The sequence below is a fragment of the Perna viridis genome, chromosome 6 (assembly GCF_037379345.1).
Source record: "Perna viridis isolate PV_CMFRI_1.1 ecotype Kerala chromosome 6, ASM3737934v1, whole genome shotgun sequence".
Classification (NCBI taxonomy): domain Eukaryota; kingdom Metazoa; phylum Mollusca; class Bivalvia; order Mytilida; family Mytilidae; genus Perna; species Perna viridis.
Window position 1 is genome coordinate 21,045,755 of NC_142450.1, and position 24,102 is coordinate 21,069,856.

The 24,102-nt window shown below is 32.3% G+C and overlaps 2 protein-coding genes and 1 long non-coding RNA gene across 5 annotated transcripts in view; 2 read left to right on the plus strand and 1 right to left on the minus strand.

Moving 5' to 3' along the window:
• LOC148614037 (DNA mismatch repair protein Msh2-like) overlaps positions 1-7,405 on the minus strand; it is a 27,947-nt gene extending 20,542 nt beyond the window's left edge. Inside the window, exons 1-3 of one of the 2 annotated variants that reach the window (XM_088587823.1) lie at positions 7,303-7,402; positions 1,689-1,738; positions 931-966 (exon numbers count right to left, since the gene is read on the minus strand). In XM_088587823.1, the coding sequence (XP_088443949.1) occupies positions 931-966; positions 1,689-1,738; positions 7,303-7,339 (123 nt within the window). In that variant the 5' untranslated portion in view covers positions 7,340-7,402. Of the gene's footprint in view, positions 1-930; positions 967-1,688; positions 1,739-7,302 lie in introns of both variants that reach the window. The other variant, XM_088587824.1, reaches the window with a different exon arrangement.
• LOC148614038 (uncharacterized) lies at positions 2,957-5,404 on the plus strand. Its single transcript, XR_015923550.1, has 3 exons — positions 2,957-3,710; positions 4,832-4,870; positions 5,082-5,404. It is a non-coding gene; the product is annotated as an uncharacterized LOC148614038 (long non-coding RNA).
• Positions 7,397-24,102, plus strand: part of LOC148614039 (uncharacterized) — a 39,872-nt gene continuing 23,166 nt past the window's right edge. For both annotated transcript variants that reach the window (XM_088587821.1, XM_088587822.1), the window contains exons 1-9: positions 7,397-7,515; positions 15,513-15,665; positions 16,005-16,059; positions 16,664-16,791; positions 18,277-18,342; positions 18,772-18,839; positions 19,189-19,262; positions 21,337-21,395; positions 21,905-21,974. In XM_088587821.1, the coding sequence (XP_088443947.1) occupies positions 15,579-15,665; positions 16,005-16,059; positions 16,664-16,791; positions 18,277-18,342; positions 18,772-18,839; positions 19,189-19,262; positions 21,337-21,395; positions 21,905-21,974 (607 nt within the window). In that variant the 5' untranslated portion in view covers positions 7,397-7,515; positions 15,513-15,578. The remainder of the gene's footprint in view (positions 7,516-15,512; positions 15,666-16,004; positions 16,060-16,663; positions 16,792-18,276; positions 18,343-18,771; positions 18,840-19,188; positions 19,263-21,336; positions 21,396-21,904; positions 21,975-24,102) is intronic.

The following is a 24,102-nucleotide window of genomic DNA, read 5'->3' on the forward strand; positions in this document are numbered from 1 at the left end:
AAATATATTTAATGTTAACTTTTGACACTAATCACTGCTAAACGAGTTAGCCATGCTGTCACATCTAGTGAGTTTTTTTTTACTCTTTCTTTTGTTATCTAGTGTAACTACAATGTATTAGCCATGGCAGCTAATTTTTGTCTGGTAATAATAGTAGAAGTGATTTTTTTAATCATTTTTACACTCACTATCTGAAAATCCAAAAATAATTCAAATTCTAATAATTCTTATCATGAGATTCTTCATGCTTATAGCCATTTTTGATTGGCCGAGAACGTTGTTGCCAGGAAGTTCATACATGCATGAACGCCAGTGAACTTGAATCCAATATGGTGGTCGTGTAGTTCGAAAGAGTGTGGCAATGAACTGAACAGCATAATATAGCCATAAGAATAGTTTATTACATGCACATTGATTTTACTGGTCAAGTTTGTTTACAGAGTAATTTTAAGCTCGGGGAAAGAAACTTATAACACCTTGTTGTAATTAACCTTCTTTCTTGTTGTATTTCCTTTATAATTATATTCCTGTTGAATTGTTTACATCTCATATTTTTCAATGCTAACTAGCCGCCTTCACTGTCGTTGTGCAGCCAATTATGTGTAAATATTCGTCCGCGCTCCCATATGTGTGCAAAAGAATGTGTGTGTATTGAAGTGTAAACATAAACACAGTGTATCAATATAACCGACTGAGGCTCTCAGAAGGTAACTTTAATTGTCGGATAGAATTAAATAGCTATTTTCAGTCGTTCATGCATGTATGAACGAATCTCTTCACGCCCAAACATTACATGAATGGCCTTTGGCCGTTCATTGAGTGTGGGAGCTCCAAGATCAGTTCATACATGCACAAACGACCAAAAATAGCTGTTTAATCCTATAATAATAATAATATGCACAGAACAAACTAAATACTAAAATGACTTACTGTTCTATCAAACACTCTTAGTGTTGTACTGGATTTCTGAAATCAAAATCAAAAGTAACTTTTGTACAAAATTATTAAAACCTTTAATTGATGTATTTAAGAACTTCATTGGTTCAAATTCATACCAAAGAAATGAAGGTTTGAGATCATTTTGAAACTTACACAACCAAAATGTGCCACATATGATAATCATACAGTTATCATATGAGTCTCGTATGCTAATTTTGGCTTTGAAACTTATGATAAACATGTGGTAATCATACGTAAACTGAAATATTATGATGATCATATCATGCTTGATTCAAATGATAATCATTATTGCAAACCATAGGATTCTGATGTAAGGCTCTTTTAGCAATGTATCCAATAAATTGAAAGAAGTGTGTACAATGAACCAAAGACCTTTGTAGTAGACATATATCTCTAAACAAAATCTCAATTCCAATATCTGACAAAAATTAGAACTTAGTTGTAGAGACTGTTACTATAAATTCAAAGAAAATTTGAAATGCCCTTTTGTCAATTAGCTGGCAACTATATTGCAACTTATTGTCATTGAAAGACATAATTGTGCAGCTATTCAATAAATACATTTCTACGTAGAAATATTTTTTCTGTGGTAAGAAAGCAACAGAGATCTGTATCGAGATGATCTTTTTAAAGACATTTACATGTATGCCAAATGTTCATAGATTATGGATTAGGTCTCCTGTTGGTGTTTTAGTATAAAAAAATACATTTTAATAGTAATTGCAAACCTCAGGAAGACTTCTAAAGTAACTGAGGAATCCTTGTTCTTGGAAAGTATCTGAAAGAAAATAAAAAAACATGTACTCAGAACTCTATGAAATTACCCATGCAGCAAAACTGTCATATGAACATTGCACATTTACTAATACTGACACACGTGGACACAATGTACATTGTACAAAAAATTACAGAACTGCTCACTTCAAGCATTTCTTATGTCTTCTTGTTATGGATTCAAGCCTCCTAATTCACAATTAAATTTTTTAACATTTTTTTTTATTTGTATCTTAGGCCAATGAGAGCCTTCATCGCCCCCTCTCCTTTGATCATACCCCGCACCTGACCCCATAAAATCAGATGGTAGTTCCCTTAAGTGGAAATTCACTTAAAATTGGATGCAGTTGTTGGTTGACAAATGGCAGAGAAAGATAAATTAGACCTCAGAAGCGAAAAGAAAGACTTCCAAAGAGTGAGTGGAATTGATGCAGCTAATTCATGCAGCTGAAACATGTACAAGACTGCAATGTCATTCCCTAGTCAAGAATTTCCCCTTTTTCATTTGGATATTGAAATGATGAGTTGGGGTCAGAACAATGTGCCATACAAATAGTTGGAGCTTCAGTAGTACTGCAGAGTTCCACCCTTCAACCAATTGTTACGAATTTCAAGTTGAAATTGTGCGTGCCACATATACCTAGTTCAATTCAGGAATCATTTTTCTGTACGTGGAACCATATTTGCTACAAAAATTTCATTTTTCATTAAAGTTTACATCATTTTCCATGAGAGACCCTGTTTTGTTGACATTTTAAATTGTAATAGAGAATAGGCAGAGCTTGTTACTTCAGGCACGGAACGGAACAGAAACGATTTTAAAAACTGAATCTAACAGAATATTTCAAAATTCCACTGAAAGTCCACACCCTTCTGTTCCAAAAGTAACAAGCTACATGTACGCCTACTCTCTATTACGTTTCAAAATGTCAACAAAACAGGGTCTCTCATGGAAAATGATCAAACCTTCAATAGGTAAGTGTGGCATGCACAATTTCAACTTGAAATTAGTTACAAGCGGTTGAAGGGCAGTACTCCATGGTACCACTGAAAATAAAAAAAAGGGAGGGTTGCAGGGTCAGAGGAAATTCAGACTGTCACTCCCTTGCATAGGCACAGCAAGGACTTGACAAACTTGAACTGATGAACCACAGAACATGAATGCAAATTTGAGCACATACAACATCTAAGTCAAACAGTATTTGATCATACCATACACTAGGGAGGTCGGTAGTGCGTTTATCGATATTCTTGCGAGAGCAAAATTCTCAATTTTGAGTCAACTTTAACACGTTAGAAAATGGTTAAAAATCCATTGCATGACAATAAAAAATATATGTAATTGAAGATGAGACATTTCTCTTTCTAAATATACAACTTTCATTGTTATTGGAGTTGATGGTCATTTGGTACAAACGTTTGAAGTGACGATACTTTGAGAAAAATGGCCGCCTGAAAAACTATGTGTCAAAGATCATACCTATTTCAAAATTCATTCCGCAAGCTATTACTGGACCGATTTTCTTCATTTATGGCTTAAATTTTTGGAAATATCTTCAATTTTGAAAATCCGGTTGTCAGGCTAATTTTTTGGTTACAAAACATATTTTTTCCGTAATTTTAAGGAAAAACATGTTGAAAAAAAATAGTTTTTGCGTACCCGGAATGCACTGACAGTCGGATTCCGAAAATTTAATCCTTTCTGCGTCCATCCGTAACCCTGGTTTCAGAAGAAAAACAATAATAGCTTGCGGAATCGATTGGATATTAGGGTGGTCAGGGCGTGGTTTTCACAAAAATTAAAGCGGGACCGGTTATCGTTCTTGCTAACCGGATGTTACTGATCCGCCATAGCTTCTGTTAAGATTTTCGAACACTCGTGGATAAATGCCCTTTTACCGACTGTTTTCTGGACGGATTTTTGACTGGTGGTGCAGACAACGATGGACCTAGGCCATGGAGGCCAATCACTTACGGTAAGTACCTAAATTATGTCTAATATAAGCCTAATCGCCCTGTTTCCGTAAGGTCAAATTCTAGAATGACCTTTTATCATCTGCAAGCTTAAAAACTATATTCACCTTCTTGGAAGGTCTGATTTTCGTTTGATTCTGCATGAGCTGATTTAAAAAAGATTACTCTCATTTAGCATTAGTTGGAATATGTTTCCATAACATTTTTATTAAACGATGAATATGTAATGAGGTAAATTCTCCCAACGTTTGATTGCAATCCATTCAAAATCTTTCGGACTTTATCGACTTTCCTATATTATCGGAAGTCTCTGTATTTTACCTAGCTTTTTTTCTATTGGTTGGGAGAATTTGCACATATTGCATTTAATTTCCTTGATAATTCAATTTTAATTTATATGTAGTGCCCAATTTATATGAAACTCACATGTTTAAGCATAAACCTTCTTTATATTTATTTTAACTGTTTTATTTATTCAAAATTATCATATGTAGAAAAAAAAATCAACCTTAAATTGCTTCTTCAAATGATACACAACTTTTTTTTCTGGTTTTCATTTTATCAGTTAATATATATTAATTATGACTTTTATTAGAACAATTATCATGTAGCCCTGCTTGTACTTTACTTGATAAATAGAACTTATTTGATGAGATTTATATATGTGGCAATTGCATATTTTACATATGACCTGCATCTTCTTAAGTTTACTTTATATATTCATACTGTACAATTTTTAACAGCTAACTTACATATTCATTTTTTAGAGGATTGTAGATGCTCTACTTATTTAATATTCATATACATGTACAATTGCTTGGAAAAGGTTTAAAATCCTAGTAATATACATTATTTATCATTAAATTTTAATTAATTATTGTTTAATATTTTTTTGGCCTTTTTAGGATCACATTGATTGACTCATAATACCAATCTTTTGTTGTATGTATATGAAACATACTTGTACTATGTTTTCTCTTCTAATTATTGATTTATTTCAGAAGAAAGTATTAGTAAACAGGCTGCCTAAATATTTATTTTATTTTGTCATATAAAAAGTAAACACTGATGTAAATTTTATTATGATTTAGTTTTATTTTCTGTTTGTTTTTCATCATTTTAGTTTCATTTTGTTGAGTTCTGGAGATGTTTCGAATTCATGGTAAGTTAGTTTTTATACTTTGATTTAGTTTAGTAGCTTTATTTATTTTAATAATAAAACTTTTGAGTCTTTTAATTATGGTAACAAATAAGCATTTACATTTGAATCATATATTACTTACAAGAACTGTCGATTAGTTTTGTGTTTAGACTCTGCTTTAAAACTGCCTCACAGTACATATTCATTGAATTCCACTACTTGTTTATTTCAGATGGCCTGAGCAGCATAGTGGGCTATGCTATGAGACGAATATGGACCGAGTCTGAGGTAGGACCATGTGGGGTACAGTAAGTAGGGTAGTTCCAGACACACCTGAACCCGATAACCTGATTGGTAAGAGAGTTCAACACTTGATAGAAGAACCAGACGGATCACGCAGCGAAATTATTCATATTAAGTTATTTAACATAACATTAATATAACCTTATAAAACAATCTTCTTGTTTTGAAATGAAGATAATTATTCTGGAAAAGGAAGTTTGGTGTTTTTAACTCCTCGCCACATCTTTTGTCAACCGCTTTGTGAGCAACCAACATCAAGTAAAGTTTTACATTTTTTCAGATTGTTAGCAAACCAGATTATGATTTAATAGAAAGTAAACTAACTGTAAGTAAATTGATAAGGTAAATGATGTGAATAGGTGTAATGTCCTTATGTACATAATCTCTTTTGTAGATTTGGCAGACATAGTAGATCCTGGTGAAGAAACCCTTCTGGCCTGAAATGGAAACTTCGAAAAGTTCATTAAACTTAATCAAATGATGATATTTTGTTTATTATCATTTAATGTACATAATAGTACACATGAGGAAACAGCTAGGGCTTCAAAGTTCCATAGTGAAAGGATGCGCATTGGTTCAAGTCAATGTATTCATAAAAATTTTCTCAATTTCTTGGGAAAACAGCATTTGTTTTTGAAATTTTATTCAATTTTAACATAATAATGAGATTATTATTATGTTAAAAGACCCTATTTAAACAAGAAAACATTACAAGACTACATTAGGAATCTTAGAATTGACCAGACTTTGATATAATATTATTTTGCCACTTTTTGCGGCAAAAATGTATGTTTATTTTGATTATCGTCTGGCTTCATTTAAGGTATAGGCCTAACAAATTTTCATCCACATTAAACATTTTATAGCAAAATAAGATGAAAGTATCTTAATGTGATAGCTTAGATTCTAAGCTTTAAAATGGTACCACATAAGTATATGGTAGGTTGATATTTTGATAAATAAAAGCATAAATATGCGGTTTTTTTTTTAAATCTGAAATTTTCAAAAATGTTCGATTTACCCTCATTTTTCAACATTTGCTTGTTGGTTTTTAAATATAATTCAATTATTTCTTGATAAAAATGTGTTTTTACATATTTAATCACAATAACAATAACTGTCATGTGCTAAAAACTGCTTTTAAATTCAAAATGTCTTTTTTTGTCTGACCTTTCGCCATTTTTTCCACTGAAAATAGCTCTAAAATTTACCCTAAAATGTAAATTTTCGACCTCAAAAAATTTTTTTGAGCTGAAAAACATGATTTTTCAAGTCAAGCAACTTTATTGCCAGACAAAACAAGTGACAGAAAAAATTAAATATTTTTTTTGAATTCTTAGTAAGTAAAAATGTATTTTTTTGTTGAAAAAATGCATTTAAAAAAAAGGGGGTCTGCCGCAGTGTTTCTGATTCCAATGAAAAACAAATCAGAGGTTTTGACATAATATTTGTTTATTTATTTCTGTTTAATGGATTACTCTTGAAAGAACAGCAAAGTATCAGATTTCTACTACCTTCCAATTTCCAAATATGAATATCCAAAAATGGCACTTTAATTCACGATGCTGTTGACACATAGCAAAAAAAAACTAAGTCCAAAGTGTTTTTTTTGCCAATTTTAAAAAAGTTTAATTTTCTTTGTATCTAAGATACATGTTTCCTGAATGGCTTAAATCAAAGTATGAAATGGCTTTATTTAAATGATTAAGACACAATGTATGAATTTCTTTACCTGTTTGACTTATGTGGGCCACAGAAGTGCCCAAAATGTGACATTTTTGCCTTCGCAAGAAAAATGACCAAAATTTTGAACTTTAAATTGTAATAACTTTTGAACCCCTTGACCGATTTTAAAAATTTTTGCACCAGTAAGTTACATTTCTTGGGCTCTTTCAAACTAATATAAACTTGTACATTTTCTATATACTTCATATTTTGACTGACCTCCCTACATACACGTGCATGTAAAATGATTTGTTTACGTTTAGTGATTTATCATTTACATAAAATTTTGTGGAAGTGTAAATATAGACATTTTTTTCCCACAGTGTGTCATGTTTAAGTTTTGAAACACTTAATGTCAATTTCAAAATTTCAAGTGTTCTAAAGGAGGTTCTAAAGTATACAAAGTATACGAAGTTATCTTTTACCTAACTGCAAATCTTGTTTTGGTTGCACCTCGGCCATTTTCGCGGGAAATATAACATTACTTCCTGTTTACATTTGACACGCGCACTTGTTCCACAGTTGCAGACGACAACAGCTGTGAGGGGCAAGAATGACGAGAAACATTTTAAAGTTATCGTAATGTTCAAAAGAAAAATCTCACACAGAATAAGTAATGAAAATAAATACTGTAAGAGGTAACCGATGAAATTTTCATTTGATGTTCTTCCAATATTTCCTAAAATAAGCATTAGCGTTATATTTTATGAAATCATTGAATTTGAATACTCAGTTCCCACTCTATCGCGGTATAGCTAGAACTAATCCGTTTTGGGATTCGACGCTGGATATGTTTTTTTTTGTTTTGTTTTGACCACCATCGAAGTGGTGGTCAACACAAAAAATATCTTCAGCGCCGAATTCTAAAACTCAAAAGGGATTGAGCTAGAACATGAATATGGAACGATACATTTATTTACTAATTTAGTGTAGGAGAGTTCGCCAATCTCATTAGTGATGTCATATTCACTAATTTGGATATTATAAAGTGTCAAAGTGGTTGGCAAATAAACAACTAAATAAACAATTAACAATTTCGTGATTAGAAATAGAATCCGAATTTTCAAAACTTTATAGCTTTGTTAATTTACATCCAACTTTGGTTCTGTAAAATGTTTCATTTACATACAAGAATTCATATTTTATATGTGAATTTATAACTGTTTTACTTGAAGAATAAATTTGACACGATATTTATATGTAAACCTCTATTTTCATATAAAATTGTCTTTAAAATTTTATGCTCATTTAGTCTAATTACTGAATATTTCTTCAAAATTTCCATGGATAAAAAGAGTTTTAATGGCAGTTTAGGGAACCAAAAGAATTTTTCAATTATCTTAAAAAAGGAAAAAGTTATGATGATTTAAAGTTGATGCCCCATGCCACTCAATGGATTTTTTGCCAAACAAAACCAAATCACAGGTGGGTGATGACATCACAAAGAACTCTCCTATATGTTGTGTTTGAACTACACACTCAGTCTAGGGACCAAGTGTAAACCCTGGAACTACATACTTATCAAGTTTTCCTAAAGACAGGACAATTAAAGACAAACTTAAAATTTTGGCATGATTTTCGGCCATCTTCAAGTTTTTCTATGGTCATTTGGAAAATTGCTGTCAATTTAAATGTAGATGAAATTGGGATTAAATAGATATCATGATCCGATTCCATCGATAAGTTATTGAAGTATGTCCCTACTGCTATAAATTGTCATTAATGTCAATGCAAGATATAGAAGTGATTTTAGAGAATTTTCTTTTCGATACAGTGATACAATGGGAACATCTTTTAAAGCAGATAAATTTACCTTGCTTTTTTGCAAGCAATAACCAAGATTTAAATACCAGTCCATATAAAATTCAGAAACTGTCCATATTAAAGTGATTTAGATTTTTTTTTAGACAAATCAGTGTGGGAAACCACCGCTCGCCAAATACGAGTAGATGTGTAATTTGGTGAGTTCTCATTAGCTTACACTCGTCAATTTGGCAACCGTCATTTGAATGGCGAGTTCCAAGGAAAGATAACCAGCCAACCGGTTATTTAGTAAAACATCCGTTAACATTATTACATTAAAAATATGTTCCCTACATTTTAAGAAGTTTAGCTTGAATATGTTAAGTGAATTTTTGCATGATATGCACAATTTTATTGACTTGTAAAGCATTGTTTACGATCTGCCATTTTAATTTCCGGTAAACGGGATGTGCCAAAACCTACGCGACAGTTCTGATCTCAAATTTCAGTCAAACCTCGGTAGCTCAAACTCCAAGGGACCATTGAAAAGTGTTCGAGTTATCGGAAGTTCGAGAAATTGAAGTTCGTATATTTCTGGATTTCTTTCGTTGCTGGTCAGAGTTCAACTTTATCGTTAGAAATTGCTTACTTCCTCCGAAGTTGTGTTAGATCGCAGATCTTTTTCATTCGCTTTCGGAATATTATGTTGATTTGTAGACATTAAAAATGCTGTGTTTTCTTTTAAAAACGTCCAGAGTGTGGGTTCATTGGTCAATAATTTGTTTTCATCCAATTTTCTGTCATAGTTTCATCATACCAACTTAAGAACGTTCTCAAACTTCAATCAGTTTTGTGTTAAGATCAAAACAACCTAATTAGTGATGACGTAAATATTACCTGTAATTAACTAAAATGACACTGATTAATGATAGGGTTTCATTTTTTCACAGCCTTTATTACCCAAGCTGACAAAATGGCTGACGAGTTCAAGTTAGTGAGGGTTATTCTCTTAAGATTTATTAATGAACAGACTGACTTATCAGTTCGAGTTTTCGAGAAATCGAAGTTCAAGAAATCCAAAGTTATTAATATTGATTATATAGGAGAAAATTTGGGTACTTTGAATTGTGTTCGAGCCGTCCGAGTTCGAGCGAGTGAAGTTCGACTGTAGTATTCAAATGAAATTATCTTGGTAATTTAAGATAAGTTACCTTGCAAATTAGTTGTTTATTGTCAAAATGAAAATGAAAAAGAAGCATAAGATAAAACATTTTCTTGTTTCATAATGATGAATCTGTTGAAATATAATTTTATTTTTAAAAATATAAGTTCAGAAATAAGTACTTATTCTGTTACTGTAAAGTACATGAAAAACTTCAATGGGAGGGAATATTCAAAAGTGGGAAAGTTTTTGATGAATTTAAAAACAAATGAAAAGATAGTTGAAGAAAGAAAGGAAAGGCAGAATATTGTCAAATCCAAGAGAAAACAGATGGTACTACAGTCTACAGAAAAAAAAACCCAAAAATGTGAAGAGCATAGACATTTTTTGAATGAATGGAAATAATTTGGCTAGTAGAATTTATATTGTGCTAGCAAGGTTAATATTCCACTAGCCAGAATGGTAAGTTTGGAAAATAAATGGTTTCCCACACTGCAAATGACATTTTTTTTTTTTAATGGTTCATAAAGGTTGATTTGTCATTGAATGTTTGTGAAAACTATTGAAATGAAATTAATATCAAATGAAAGAGAAAAATCTGCTGAATGGTAATGGGTATTTTTATCAATTTAGATCGAAGATCAGAATTGATATAGCAGTCGCCAGAGCCTTTAGATTTGTAAAGCCTGATAGCATCTGCAATTATCTTACACTACTGCAGGAAAATAGTCCCATGGCATACTCCATTTAGGTTCAAATGCAGATAGTTAGGTTGACTTTATAAGTATTCCTGATATAGCAAATTGAATTCCATGTTATTTACGCCAATAAACAAACCCAATAAACAACTTGGTTAATTAGGATTGTAACAATAATCCAATCAAAAATATTTGACCTCTAATCTCCTAAATTACCTAATCTCTTATCAGTGCCTGTTTATTTCTAAGTAATCAGCTGTTCAGTGTCGATATATTCAAGTTGTCTATTCATTTTTAGCTGCATAATAGATAGAAATGAAAACCCTGCAAGGCTATAAATAGTCGGAATGCTGAAGCTGTCTTCTGATATTTCATGCAGACCCTGGCAGATCCAAATATTTACAAAAAGGGGGCAGTGGATCCGATCAAGAAACTTATATAAAGAAAGGGGTCCCATGCTGTCATTTGCCACTCATTTTTTTGCCAAATGTTTTATAAAAGAGTAGCATGACCATGTGGCCCCAAAACCATCCCGATGTATCACTCACTGTATCGTGTATTTTTCTAGCAGTTACCGCCTCATGACATCGGAAGCCCGGAGATGACAAATTGAAATAAAATTTTGCTTAGACAATGGTATAGGAATTTCGATAATGCATTTCTCAGGAATGGTGTCAGTCAGTGGTCTACTGATATTGCTTTTTTGCAATAATCATTCTATTGGGCTATTTTGGCCATATGTAAAGATAATAGAGCTGCATGTGCTCAAGGTGCTCCAGCGTTTTAAAGTGCATGGCTAGTGTTGTCTGCACCATACATAATTGTTGCAATTGTATTCAAAGACTGTGGCGTTTATGTAAATATACGTGTGTCTGGAAATAGATGCCAAAGATACCAAACACCTTAAATAACACATACGTGTCTATGCGATAACTGTGTACCACTGGAGCTATAAACTTATCAACTGAGGAATGTAGCTGGTTGAGAGGGACATGTATCTAAGGACATGATTTTTTTCAATAGTTGTGATGGCTCAAGTTTGAATGACTTGACAGTTTTGACCTGGAGATCGATAAATCGAATTTCGACTTGAAAATATTTCGAAATTGGGAAAGGCCAACCAGTTGTTTGTAGTTCAATTACGCAGTTTGTCAGAGAGTTGTGTGTTCATTCATCCAGGTGATCCATGTAAACTGACATTGAACCTAATTATTATGCAAACTTGTACACTGCTACGATGCATTATGATATTGGTGTGTGGTTTTGTAATGTCCTTCGTAATCAGAATGCAATTTGACGATTGTTTGAGGCGTAAAAGTTCAAACGATCGTTATGAATTGAAATTGATTCAGTACATGAGTACTTTGATTAATAAATGTACTTTGAATAACAATAAAATAATGATTAAATGAATGTACCTACGTCTTGAGAAAGAAATATAAAAATTTTCAATTGCAAAAACTATACTCCAGTAAGCTGTTAATCATTGTGTCTTTCTGCTTGTTTAACCCTATGAATTTACTACCAGTTAAAAGATTAAAGAAACCTCCTTAAAATGATATAACATTTATTGCATAATGATGAGTTTGAAATACTTAATTAACTGTTAAAAGTCAACCAATTTCATTAATTTTCTCTGGAGCAATTACTGATAACTAATAAGTAAATATTGATGTTTACAGGTAAATTTTGACATTTTTATTATATTTTAGTGTTTTCAGAACACACCCTTCCTCAGTATTTTCATCATAACTGTGTCATAATCAATTTGTTAATTCTATTACTTATATAACTAAAATCCTGAATAATTTCTCTTTCCCACAGTATGCATAAGACAAATATAAAACCATATAGGCTTTAAGTTTACTTAGTATAAAGACTGGGGATGCATGGTTATTTTTATACATTATATAGACTTTGTTGGGAGTGACCAATCCCTGTTATATGAAGTCCCTGGATCTATATAGTTTTTATCTGGCAAGTGCAACAACCAAATGACCAAGACTGAATATGTGGTTTGTATAACTTTTTGTTATTATCTCACCTGGACCAAACCAAAGGTCCTAGTGAGCTTATGCCATCACCAGGGATGAAGGTTTTCCACGGATCTGCGGATTTCCACTTTTTTGGGGCGATTTTGGTCGTTTTTGAAATCAGTGTAAATTTGTTGAGAAAATTTTAGGAGGGGAGTGAGGTCTGATTTTGACGATTTTTTGCCCAGTTAGCCCATTCAAAACACTTGGTTCACAGTGTCTCTGATTAAATAAAAATCATCCAGAAAATTTTGTCAGTAAAATCGACCCACTTTCTGGATGATTCTTGGCATATTTTATTCAAACGTTTCAGCTTTTGTAAACAGTGTAAACTGGTTCTGTAGCCAATACCCTTATCAGATTCTGTAATGACTGAACTGTGAACCAGTCCAGACTGGTTTAAAAATGGAAGTTGTTATCTCAATGGCGATAGGGTTATTCATAAAAATTGACATTGCTCCTCGTGGGTCAACAACCTTTCTGAAAGAAAAGTTACAAAGGAGCGAATATTCAAAATGAAAATATTAGAGAAAAAGGACAAACCTCAAGTGAAGGAGATTGATTTTTGTCTTGTTTCTTCAGTTTTCTTGATTTGACAATTATAAATTGTGTAGATGTTAAAAAAAATCAGTAGTTTGCATTTTTTCAAATAAATGCAAAAATTTTATACTGTAACTGTAAACCATACTCAGGTCATGCTAAAAATGGGTTAAAAAACCTGAAATCTCAGGATTTTCCGGGTCTTTACCCCCTTGGCCCTGTATTCAAGGGTATCCACTTTTGCTTTGCTTGATTAAACAAAATGGCCCCAGAGGCTATTAAGGCTTCTGGTTAACCAATTTTCATAGATCATCTCCTCTGAAACCACAGGTGCCAGTGGGGTTTAATGAACTTGATAGGTTTAATGATTTAGGTATATGGCACTCTCTAATTCTTTTGTTTGAATGACCAAATGATATGACCACAATTTCAAATTCTCCACTAGACCAGATGAGTGATTCAGGCTCTTTAGAGCCTTAAGTTTTATTATAGTATTGATATCACACTGTCAAGCAAGTGATCATGAGCAGGTTAATATTGCAGCTTGACCATGAACAGAGGATGTTAAGGATCATGTACAACAATTTTTGCTAATCTGCATCATTTCCAAACAAAGAAAGGATGTTTGTCAACATGATTACCATTTAAAAAGGAAATGGAGAAGTGCATCATTGATTTAATAAACCATTTTTCAAAACAAAAAAATAGCTAGGCATTAATGGAACATAACTGATAACCTGCCATGTAATGGTGAAAAAAGGGGGATGGCAAAATTTTCAAAAAAGCCCTACTCAAAAATTGCATTTTGGATTTTGATGAAAATTAAAACCAACCTGTATTTTACTGTTATTTATAACTGCTAAGTTTAAAAAAAAATCATTGATCCATTCTCAATAGATCTGGAAACCTTTAGGCACAGACAAACAGATGGACATGCAACAGTTTTTGAAATTGACCACTAGTCTGACAGCCTGGCTGGTAAAAATGCTGGTTGGCTTCCAGAATTTGGCTTAAATGCCAATGATTGCTATATAAGTTCGTTGAATTCTTTCAGCTCGGGCTGTTTGTCAGAAATTTATATGGCAAAGACTGACAATACCTTTCTCCTTTGTGTGGTAGGGTATAAAATTGCAAATTAGACAACATCTCCCCTTTATAATACAGCATGTTTTGTATAATAGACAGGATTTTCTCAATTTTTAGCTTATTAAAGATTCAGGATGTATTTTTGTTGACGTATGACTGAATATGTATTTTTCATTATTGATATAATATGTGTACTAAAATTTAAAAATGTATAGGGCGAAGTGTTGCCTTTTGCAGGTTAATTTTGCAATTATAAAAATAGCTGGTATTCTGAAATTTTACGAACCAATGAATTACCCATTAAGTGTCTGCACCAATGTAGATCCATGTGACGTTTTGATTTTCTTAAGTCCTTGAAAGACTAAAAATGTTGAATTTTGTGGTATTTAGGTTATAACTTGCAGGACTTTCATTATCTTTTCAGTGAATAGGCTTATTAGAGAAAATGGACAGTCTACAACTTCAAAATGTATCAAAGGGGGAATGGGGCTCATTGTGATTTTGAACCGTCCGTTTCCACTTTTTGGAATGTCTACATTTTGACAGTAGCGGGTTCTTAATGAAACCTCTGGTAACTTGAAAATTGAAATTGATAAAAAGAAACTTCAATTAGTAGAATGATTCTTACAAAAAGGCCTTCAAAAGTTATCTTATGGTAGAAGTTGAGTGACAACTCCTTAATATAGTAAGTACCATTGGAAGGTGAGGTTTTTTTTGTGGTTTTAAGAATATAACTTGAACACCATAATAGATATAAGAGACTTTCAATTGTTGAAATTATCCTTATTACAAGGTCAACGAGAGTCTTCAAACAGTGAGGCATTCTGTGGTGTTAAGCTTAAAATTTGAATACTAGTAGATAGCTTGTGACAAATCCTGGTTGATTGATCACTCTTTTTTTTTAGTTCTTTCCCTTGAAAGTACATGTACTATAATGATAAATTTTTGGAATTTAGCTTATAACTTGAAAACCATTAAAAAAAACCTCCAATTTGATAAAATAGTCCTTATAGCAAGGCCTACTAAAATCTCCGAGAGTATGTTCAGATTTCTGAATGACTTATGACCCCTTTAATCTCAACCACTGGTTTAACTTGAAAAGCATAAAAGAAACTTTCAGTTGATGAAAATATCCTTATACCAAGGCCAACTAAAGCCTCCAAGAGTTCAATTTTTAAGATGGTTCCTTATTAGAGTTACTACCCTGAAAAGTAGAAAAAGAAATTTTTACCAACTGTCAGAATACCAGGCTCTTTAGGGCTGTAATTAATATGGAGTGAAAGTGCTGTAGAGTAGTAGTTGAATAAAATTCTAGATACTCATCATAGTTGATATTTTGTTACATATAAATAATTGTCTTTTTTCAAATGCAGGTCTTGTTATTAAAAAATATTGTCATGTAAGAGAAAGAAAACTTGGATAGTCACAACACAACAAAAATGCAGACCAGAGAAAAACAGCCTTTCTTTAAACCACTTTCTAACATATCCACAGAGGAGATGACTAAACCTAGTAGTTTATATGAGGTTTGTTAAGAAAAAATGTCATTGATATTATTAAAGTTTATGTTAAAAATATCTTCATTAAAATTATTTCTAAGAGATAAATTATCTGTTCTGTCAACATTTTCTTGGTTTTATTGTGATTTGTTCTTTTACTGCTTAGGCTTTACTTCCTTGTAAGTGGCCACCATTTCTAGTATTACTTCAAAATTTGTTTTGTATGTGCAATCATGCCTACATTTTCCCAATTGATTTGGATAAAATTCATACCAAAGGTTATTGCAAACCAGTTGAAAGATATTATGTACATGCAGCCATCAATCACATGATTTAAATAAAAATTCAATTGATCTTCTTTTGCAGTCAACTATGAGGCAAAGAACAAACCAGACTACTTTCCACATCAACAGACAGAAGGGTACTTTTCAAATGTTGCTTGCATATATGTTTTTCTTATTAGTGTTCATAAACAAATGATAGAGGATTTTTTTCCTTTAATCATAAGCAAGCACATTCTATAGTAGTTCATTGGCATATTCATTACTACAATACATTCTATGGTTATAAATGGCTATTCTAATAACAGAAAATTAAGACTTACTTCAAGGATTAGAGTAAATCACTTCTGTATGAACTAGATCCATTGTGAAATTCAAAGTCATTTCTGTTGGTTGGTACAGTGTTGCAGGATTCTACTTTCCCTTTGGCTAGTAGAAAACTTTAATTTCTGAAAGGATTTGTTATGTATGGAAAGCAGACTTTAATTGTGGGCAAGTTAATTTTCATTTGAAGTCTTCCTATGGAAACCTTAAATTTTCAAAAATTCTAGAACACTGTGGTAGTTTAAGAAATGCATGCCTTCCTTGGATATACGATAACTTTAAATGGAACAGCCCTTATTCAGAGAGAACAAGTAGAGAGAAAAAATTGGGATGTGACAGTAACATATTTTCACAAAATATTTAACTAGCTTTTTGATAGGTTGGATTATTTCAAACCATTGTCCAACAATTTTGTTTCAGATAATGAGTCTGTGCAAGAACAACCAGCTGGATCTGAAAAATTATCATCATTGCATGCAAAGCTACATCAGGAAGCTGATCGAATTCGTAAATGGAAAGTTCAAACAGAAATTGAAATTAAACAGAAGGTAAATGAAAGTGGAAAAAGGATTAAAAGGGAAAAAGTACATAACAACTATATAAATATTGCAAAGTTTGGTATGCTGAACACATGTTTCAAGGTGTAACCATTAGAACCAAATTCTTAGGAATTTCAAGATTCATAAAGAAATTATATACAAGAAGTAACCAAAACCAATAATATCACTATAGGAAGCCAAAAAATCTTTTCAGTAGGTGAAAGTTATTCTGATCTCCTCTTTTTTAAATGCCCCTCAAAGGTCTGTTATGGTATACTAATGTCCATATGTCTGTCTAATAGATTGATTGAATTCAAATTCGGTGTGTTGCTTCATATAGATAGGGAAGTTGTTGTCATTTTGATTGCTGTCTGATTTCAACCTCCTGTATCAGTGGGGTATGTCTAGCACAACGACATGTGCAACTTTTTGTTTGATAAAGACTTATCAATAAGATTACATCAAATACAAGGGTGGAGTATATTTCAACCTTGAAATTTTTCTTATATATGGTAAGGATAATCTTTTTGAAATATATTGCATGTGATATTCCAGTGTTGTAGAGCAAACCTGATTTTACTTCCACTTTTACAATTTAAAATCCTGATTTTACCACTTTGAATTTTTAGCTCACCTGGCCAAGGGCTATGTGAGCTACTGCCATCACTTGGCTTTTGTCGTCCGTCATCGTCGTTATTAACAATTTTTCAAAACTCTTATCCTCTGACACTACTGGACTGATTGGAACCAAACTTGGTATGAGTGTTTCTGGGGGTATCTGCATAGAACTGATGTGGGAATTTTTTATCTGTCGAAAAACATGGTCACTGTTACTAAAATAAAACATAGGGGTCAGACAGTAGTTTTTTGTATATTGTATCTCCAAAGCCGTTAGGTTTAGCCAAATTCTTTCAATTGCTGAAATGATCCTTATTATAAGGCCTACAAAAGTCTTGAGGGATCAAAGTTGTTAGACAACACCTTGTAAGAATTATTGCCCTTGAAAGGTGAAAAACATTTTTTTTTTTGGGGGGGGGGTTACAGTTGGCAGGCAATATTTTGAAAACTATGATAGATAGAAAGAAACTTTCAATTGCTGAAACGATCCTTATGATAAATCCTACCAAAGTCTTCTTGAGTCCAAATTGTTGGACTGTTGGACTACTTATTGAATTTATTGCCCTTGAAAGGCAAAATTATACAAGGTGAGCGATTCAGGCTCCTGGGAGCCTCTTGTTTTTCCTGCATATTTACTTTTGATTTTTCCAAGTTTTGCTCTGTTCACCTCATAAAGTTAAGTCTGTTTAGAAAATAGAAAGCTTTTCTTCTTGAATTCAATTATTTAACTCAAAAATTTAAAAACACTTTAATATTTACCCCTTTCTAATATGAAAGAAAATATGACAATGAAACTTTGCTCTTGTATGTGATTTTGTTCTATAATGAATAATTTAATGAATTTGATTCAGCACATCCCATTGTTATTAATTTTAGGACTTGAAAATCCAAGAAGCTACACACACAGTGGAATCATTGAGAAAATCAGTTCTTGAACTCCAGGTAGTATTATTCCTGTTTATTTTTATTCATGCTTGCAGCTGTAAAGTTGATATTTTGTACATTGCTTTACCATGACAAGTTACAGTTCAAGTTCAAATTTTGTTCGGTTTGTTGTTCGCTGAGTTACAGCCCTTGGAGTTAGAAAATTCATATAATAACACTGGTTTTTATTTCATCATGACTGCCGATATACAATTGATATTTGGTACATTGCTTTAAACATGACAAGTTACAGTTGAATTCCTGCAGAGTTATGGCCCTTGGACTTGGAAAGTGGGTGCTAAAACTCAGTTTTTTGCAGATGTACTTTTGATATTTGGTACATTGACAAGTTTCCAATGTACTTTTGGATATATCTTCTTAGGAGGAATTATACAAATTTGTTCAAAGTATTATCAAGAGCTACCTTAATCAAGATGTATCTTTCAGCTTCAAAATGAAAGTTTAAGTTTAAAATTACAAGAAGAAATGGGTAGTAGAGAAGACATTCTTCAAAGGTGAGTGGCTTGTATATTTAGATGTAATGTCAACGAAATCTTACATTTTACTAGAGCTAATGAAAAATTAAAACCTGATACCTGACATGCCTATTTTGGTCAGGAATTAAATCCTGAATTTCCCTTGCACATTATACTAGTGTACAAAATGTTCAGTATGTATAGCACCAGTAAGGGCCTTGACCTGAAGTTTTCAAAATGACTTAAGTGTGATCATCCACTATGGAATTTCACATATGCTCATTTAAATGATAAAGTAAATAGAACAAAAATAAGTTTTGTCTTTTTGTATTATATGTACATGCAACAAGTTAACTATATTGTAGTTTACTATTGATTTTTTTATCAGAATAAATGCTACTAGAGATATGTGCAATCTTCTCAAAGAACACACAGCAAGAACTGAAGAAAGGCTGACAAGATGTAAGTATTGAAGTTACAGTCATCTTTTATTTGTACTTTCCTAATCATCTATTCACAATTTTTAGGTGTATTTTCATACTTCATAAATTTAGCAAGAGTATTTATAATATCATGTAGGATTGAATTATTTCTTACATATTCTTTTTAATTAGTTGTTTGTGATGTGAGTCGCATTTAGACTGATAGCTAATTTCTATGAGAAGTCTGTCTGGTATTAAAGTTTGTTGATGTTTATGAATTTAAATTTAAAGGGAAAGACCGCGTTTGCATTAAGTTAGGTTCTTATGATAAATCATACCCATGTAAACAAAAATAAATAACCTTTAATGCAAAATGTGCTTTTATAAAATGCTCAAGGCTATGCAAAGTTTGAAATCCTTAAAATATAAGTGGATAACCATCTTGCAGAACTCTCCTATCGAAAGGAAGATCATAGCCAGACTTTATTGATTTTTACTGATAGCTTCCGATTGGCTCGTGATGTCATTAAGTCGGTTTGGTACTGATACAAGTACTGCAAATAATATGTAAACAAAGAATATTCCATATTTCTACGATCCTTTTTATCTAATCACCAAAACATGATGACTTGTCAAGCTTACCATTGCACGAATGATAAAAGAGAAATGTTCTAAAAAAAATTTTTTACCAGCAACACGAACATTCTTCAGAAGTAGCCATAAGATTTTCCTTACAAATACTAGTCATCTGGCTGCAAATCACGTTGTTCGTCAATGATGTCTGACATTTGCTTACATGTTGTGCCTCAATATCCTCTTCTATTTATTTTGGGTTGAAATTATAGGTGAAAAGTCCCAAATTTGCGATTTCTTCAGACATCATAATCTATTACAGTCGACTCCACTTAATCGCATATCGCTTTATTGCATATTTCAGTTATTAGCATAATTTTCTCCTGCACAAAACCATTTCCCATTATTCTATTAGGGAAAAAATCGCTTATTTGCATAGGCCTTGCAGGTGCAAATTCTATTTTAAGCCTTCGGGTCATAAATATGTCAATCATATTTATTGTTGTAAAAACCAGATTATCATCAATCCGGAGATGTTAATAATGGATTAAAAACATAATGGACATAAAAGACAATTTAAATGATTTCTAATTACATTAAAATAAACAAGCACCTAGGTGAACAATGACTTCTGAGGACATGCCAAACATCACCTTATGATGCAGCTTGGGGTTTGGCTTGGGGTATTTTTTGTCCCTATTTAAATTCTTCCAACTACAAATGATTATCAATGTAAAATTAATTTTCTTTAATGAGCTGAACAGTTTTTAATGAGCTTGGGTTACTAGGCATAAATATCAACCGAAAATTAAGTCATCATTCATTCAGTACAATGTCTACTGAAATTCAACTACCCTAAGGTGCCCCATACTATCCACACTTAATAGGAATATATTGAGGTCAATCACACGTATAATACACAACTTTCAGTTAAAAGAACAATACAATGAGAATGTCTATAACAATTAAATACCAGATCAGAAATGTTGAACAGTGATATCCCTGGTTGATCCACAGTATGGTCGTCTTACCTGAACTCACACATCCGGTAAAATCGTAATTTCGGTCATAAGAATAGCCGGTTATTTGCATATTTTTTACTGGAAAATAGGCTATGCAATTAAGCGGAATACACTGTACCTATTTACTTTCACTTTACAAACCGACTTTGTAATGTCACAGTTCAACCGATCATGGTGGTGCCCATAGGCGCAGGAAATTCAAATTTCCTTATTGTAAATCTCGATTAATTAATTAAGAAAAGGAAATTATTTTGTTTCAATTTAATTTTCATGAATATTTAACAAATTAGTTTTGATATTCATGACTTGCACAATAACATGGTCTTCTCCTTTAAAATTTTCTTGGTTCTATTGAAGCTTAAATTATTTCACTTACACAATTGGACTAAAACTTATAATTCACAATATGAAGTTTTGTTTATTTTAAATATGACAATTCCTGCAGTTTATATATTATTTGCTTACCTTAGGAATTTCTGTTATTAAGGTCAAAATTGTGAAAATTTTATTTTTTTACAGGTGAAACAGAACGAACTGAACTGAAATATAAAGAAAAGGAACATTTTAAGCAATTTGAGGTAAAATGAGGTGTTATATTTGATTTTACACCCAGTGCTTTTGAATTTCCTTTTCTATTTACTCTCTCAAGATAAAATTTAGGTCCAGAAAAGTTTTTTTGGGGTGGAGTTCTGTTGGTTGTAAAGGTGATTTTTATTAAAAAAAACTTTCTATATATGTAGAGCACAGCACCTAGATAGAATAACTTTGTACATCGATGTATCCTTCCTAAAGAAAGGAAAACATATGGTACTCAACTTATTATTTGAATTGAAGATTTCCCTTGTATGACTTAATGATTAATGGAAAATATGAAAGTATGGTGAAACATGTCAGAATTGCACTTTATGTTTTGTTCAGTTTAAACAGGTTCAAAATATATTGAAATTTGCAGATAGAGAATTTAAAATGTCTGCTTTAGACAGGTTTTTGGTTTAAACAGGTTTGACTCAACTGACTATTTGATTTCTAGATCAAAGATTTAGTTCTTGTTCTGACAGTTGCCATTTTAGAAAACATTGTATTTTAGGAGCTCTCAAAAAAGTTTTCTGAATTGGAGATAACAGCAAGAGCAGATCATGATAAACTACAAAATATGTGTAGGTATATGATAAGGATTAAATTTTGGAATTGAGATACTGTAACACCGTGTACAATCACATTGCATCATTTCATTCCTTTAGTTTGATAGGGACCTCACTGGCTCACTTATCTGCTACTCTTGTGACAATTAAACTATTGTTTCAATTGGCCGTTTAATGAAATGATACACTGAGGTTGATATGTTATATTTAGAAATGTGTGTAAATTGTGGAAATCCCCTGTCTATGTGATTGATATAGTATGGATAAAATCTTTTATTATTCAGTGTCAGTTATCATGTAAGGATTGCTTTTGTTTCTGTCCAAATAGCATGCAATATGTCAAATTTTTCAAATGTATCACCATATTTATTTTTAGATACTTCAGATTTTTTTAAGTTGATCTGATAAATGTATTAATTTTCAATCAGAAAACGCAGCATAAATATTTCATATTTAGATGTGTAGTTCCCTGTGTTACTCACTCCTTGATAGGGTGTTTTATTTATCTGACAAGCATCTGTGCCACATGCACTGTACAGTAAGCTCAAAACGAGGCAAGATAAAAATACACTTGGATGTAAACAAACAAATAGGACAACCAACATGTTTTTCTTCAAGTTTTTGTACCATATTTTCTGGACTATAAGTAGATTTTTTTTTCCAGAAATGGCCAGCCTCAACTTATTGTCCACTTCAACTTATAGAGAAAAAATGTTCATCTACAATATATTTCATGAGATTTGTTTAGTTCATTTTTGATTGCTTTCATTCAAAATTTTTGGTAAACTGCAATCAACGAAAACTGTTACTCAAATAGTCAAACGAAGATTATTGATCAGTGCCGTTATCCTTTATGAATGAATATGAAGATGTTAATAAAAACATTAAACAAACTCCAGAATATACGTTAACAAAACACTTTTTTACTGGTAAAACATTATTGAGTGTTCCGGAGTTAGCGGTCCTTTAAAGTGCAAATTTATACCCATTTATGGTATGTCATTACACATTCGCACATAGCTCAAATTATAATCAGTAAAAGTGTCATCTAAATGGCTAATTGCAACCAAATTTAAGGGTAGCAATTTTTTTTTTTATTGTATTTCAAAATGCCGGGTAATATTGTTTATTAATTACCTCTCATAATTATGACCTATTCATCAAACTAATTTCCCGCTAATTTCATACCCTTGACATGTTTATGATTTTGTACACCTGATGATCTTAAAGGCTTCTAAGCAATTGTCATGCAATTCAATAAAAATAATTGCTGACAAAGTACACTTTAACAAAAATACAAATATTTATTTAAATTCAGAAATGCTATATAAAGTAACATTGCTGGAATAATATGCTGTGAAAAACAGACCACTCAGCTTGGATCTTCACTGACACCTATGATAATGCACACGTCTGATCCTCAACTTATCTGGCAAATTCAACTTACCTCTGTTTTTTGTCGTCAATTTTGGTCAGAATTTGAGAATTCGACTAATACTCCACATCAACTTGTAGGAAAATTTGGTATTTGAAATTTTTCAAAAATAAAAACCATGAATAGTATATTTTTGTTCAAATTTCTGCTTTGTTTGTACCAAGAATTTAAAAGCGTGATGTAAAAGTATTTAGTTCAATAAATCTGCATTATTTTTAGACTGTCGTCTGTAAAGTAGTTGATTGATTGATTGATTGTTGGGGTTAAACGCCCGAGCAGCAATATTTCAGCTATATTCAGGCAATGAACATGAAATGGATGATACAATGAACATGAATGATGATGAAATGAAACAAGGGATGGGACACAAGGATAATAGGGCTGACAAACTTTGATTGCCACTAGAAAAAGGGGAATGGGTAGGGTCGGGCAATTTAGCCTCCTGTGGCAGAGCGCAATGGTTCCTACTCCTATCGAGTACTGCAGCAGGGTTCTTTAATATGCGAGGAACGTGGCATCTTTCCCAACACGGTGCACCACTATGGTTTGCAGTTAGGTTTACTGTATTATAGCCTGAGAACCCCAGCATGTAACACGCCAGAGGTACCCCATTCCACAACCTGGGGCACACATCCCAGATGCTCTGTGGGCAGAGCACCTACCCCCCGGCTATGTTCCTGAACACTATTTAGTCGCATTTTACGACAA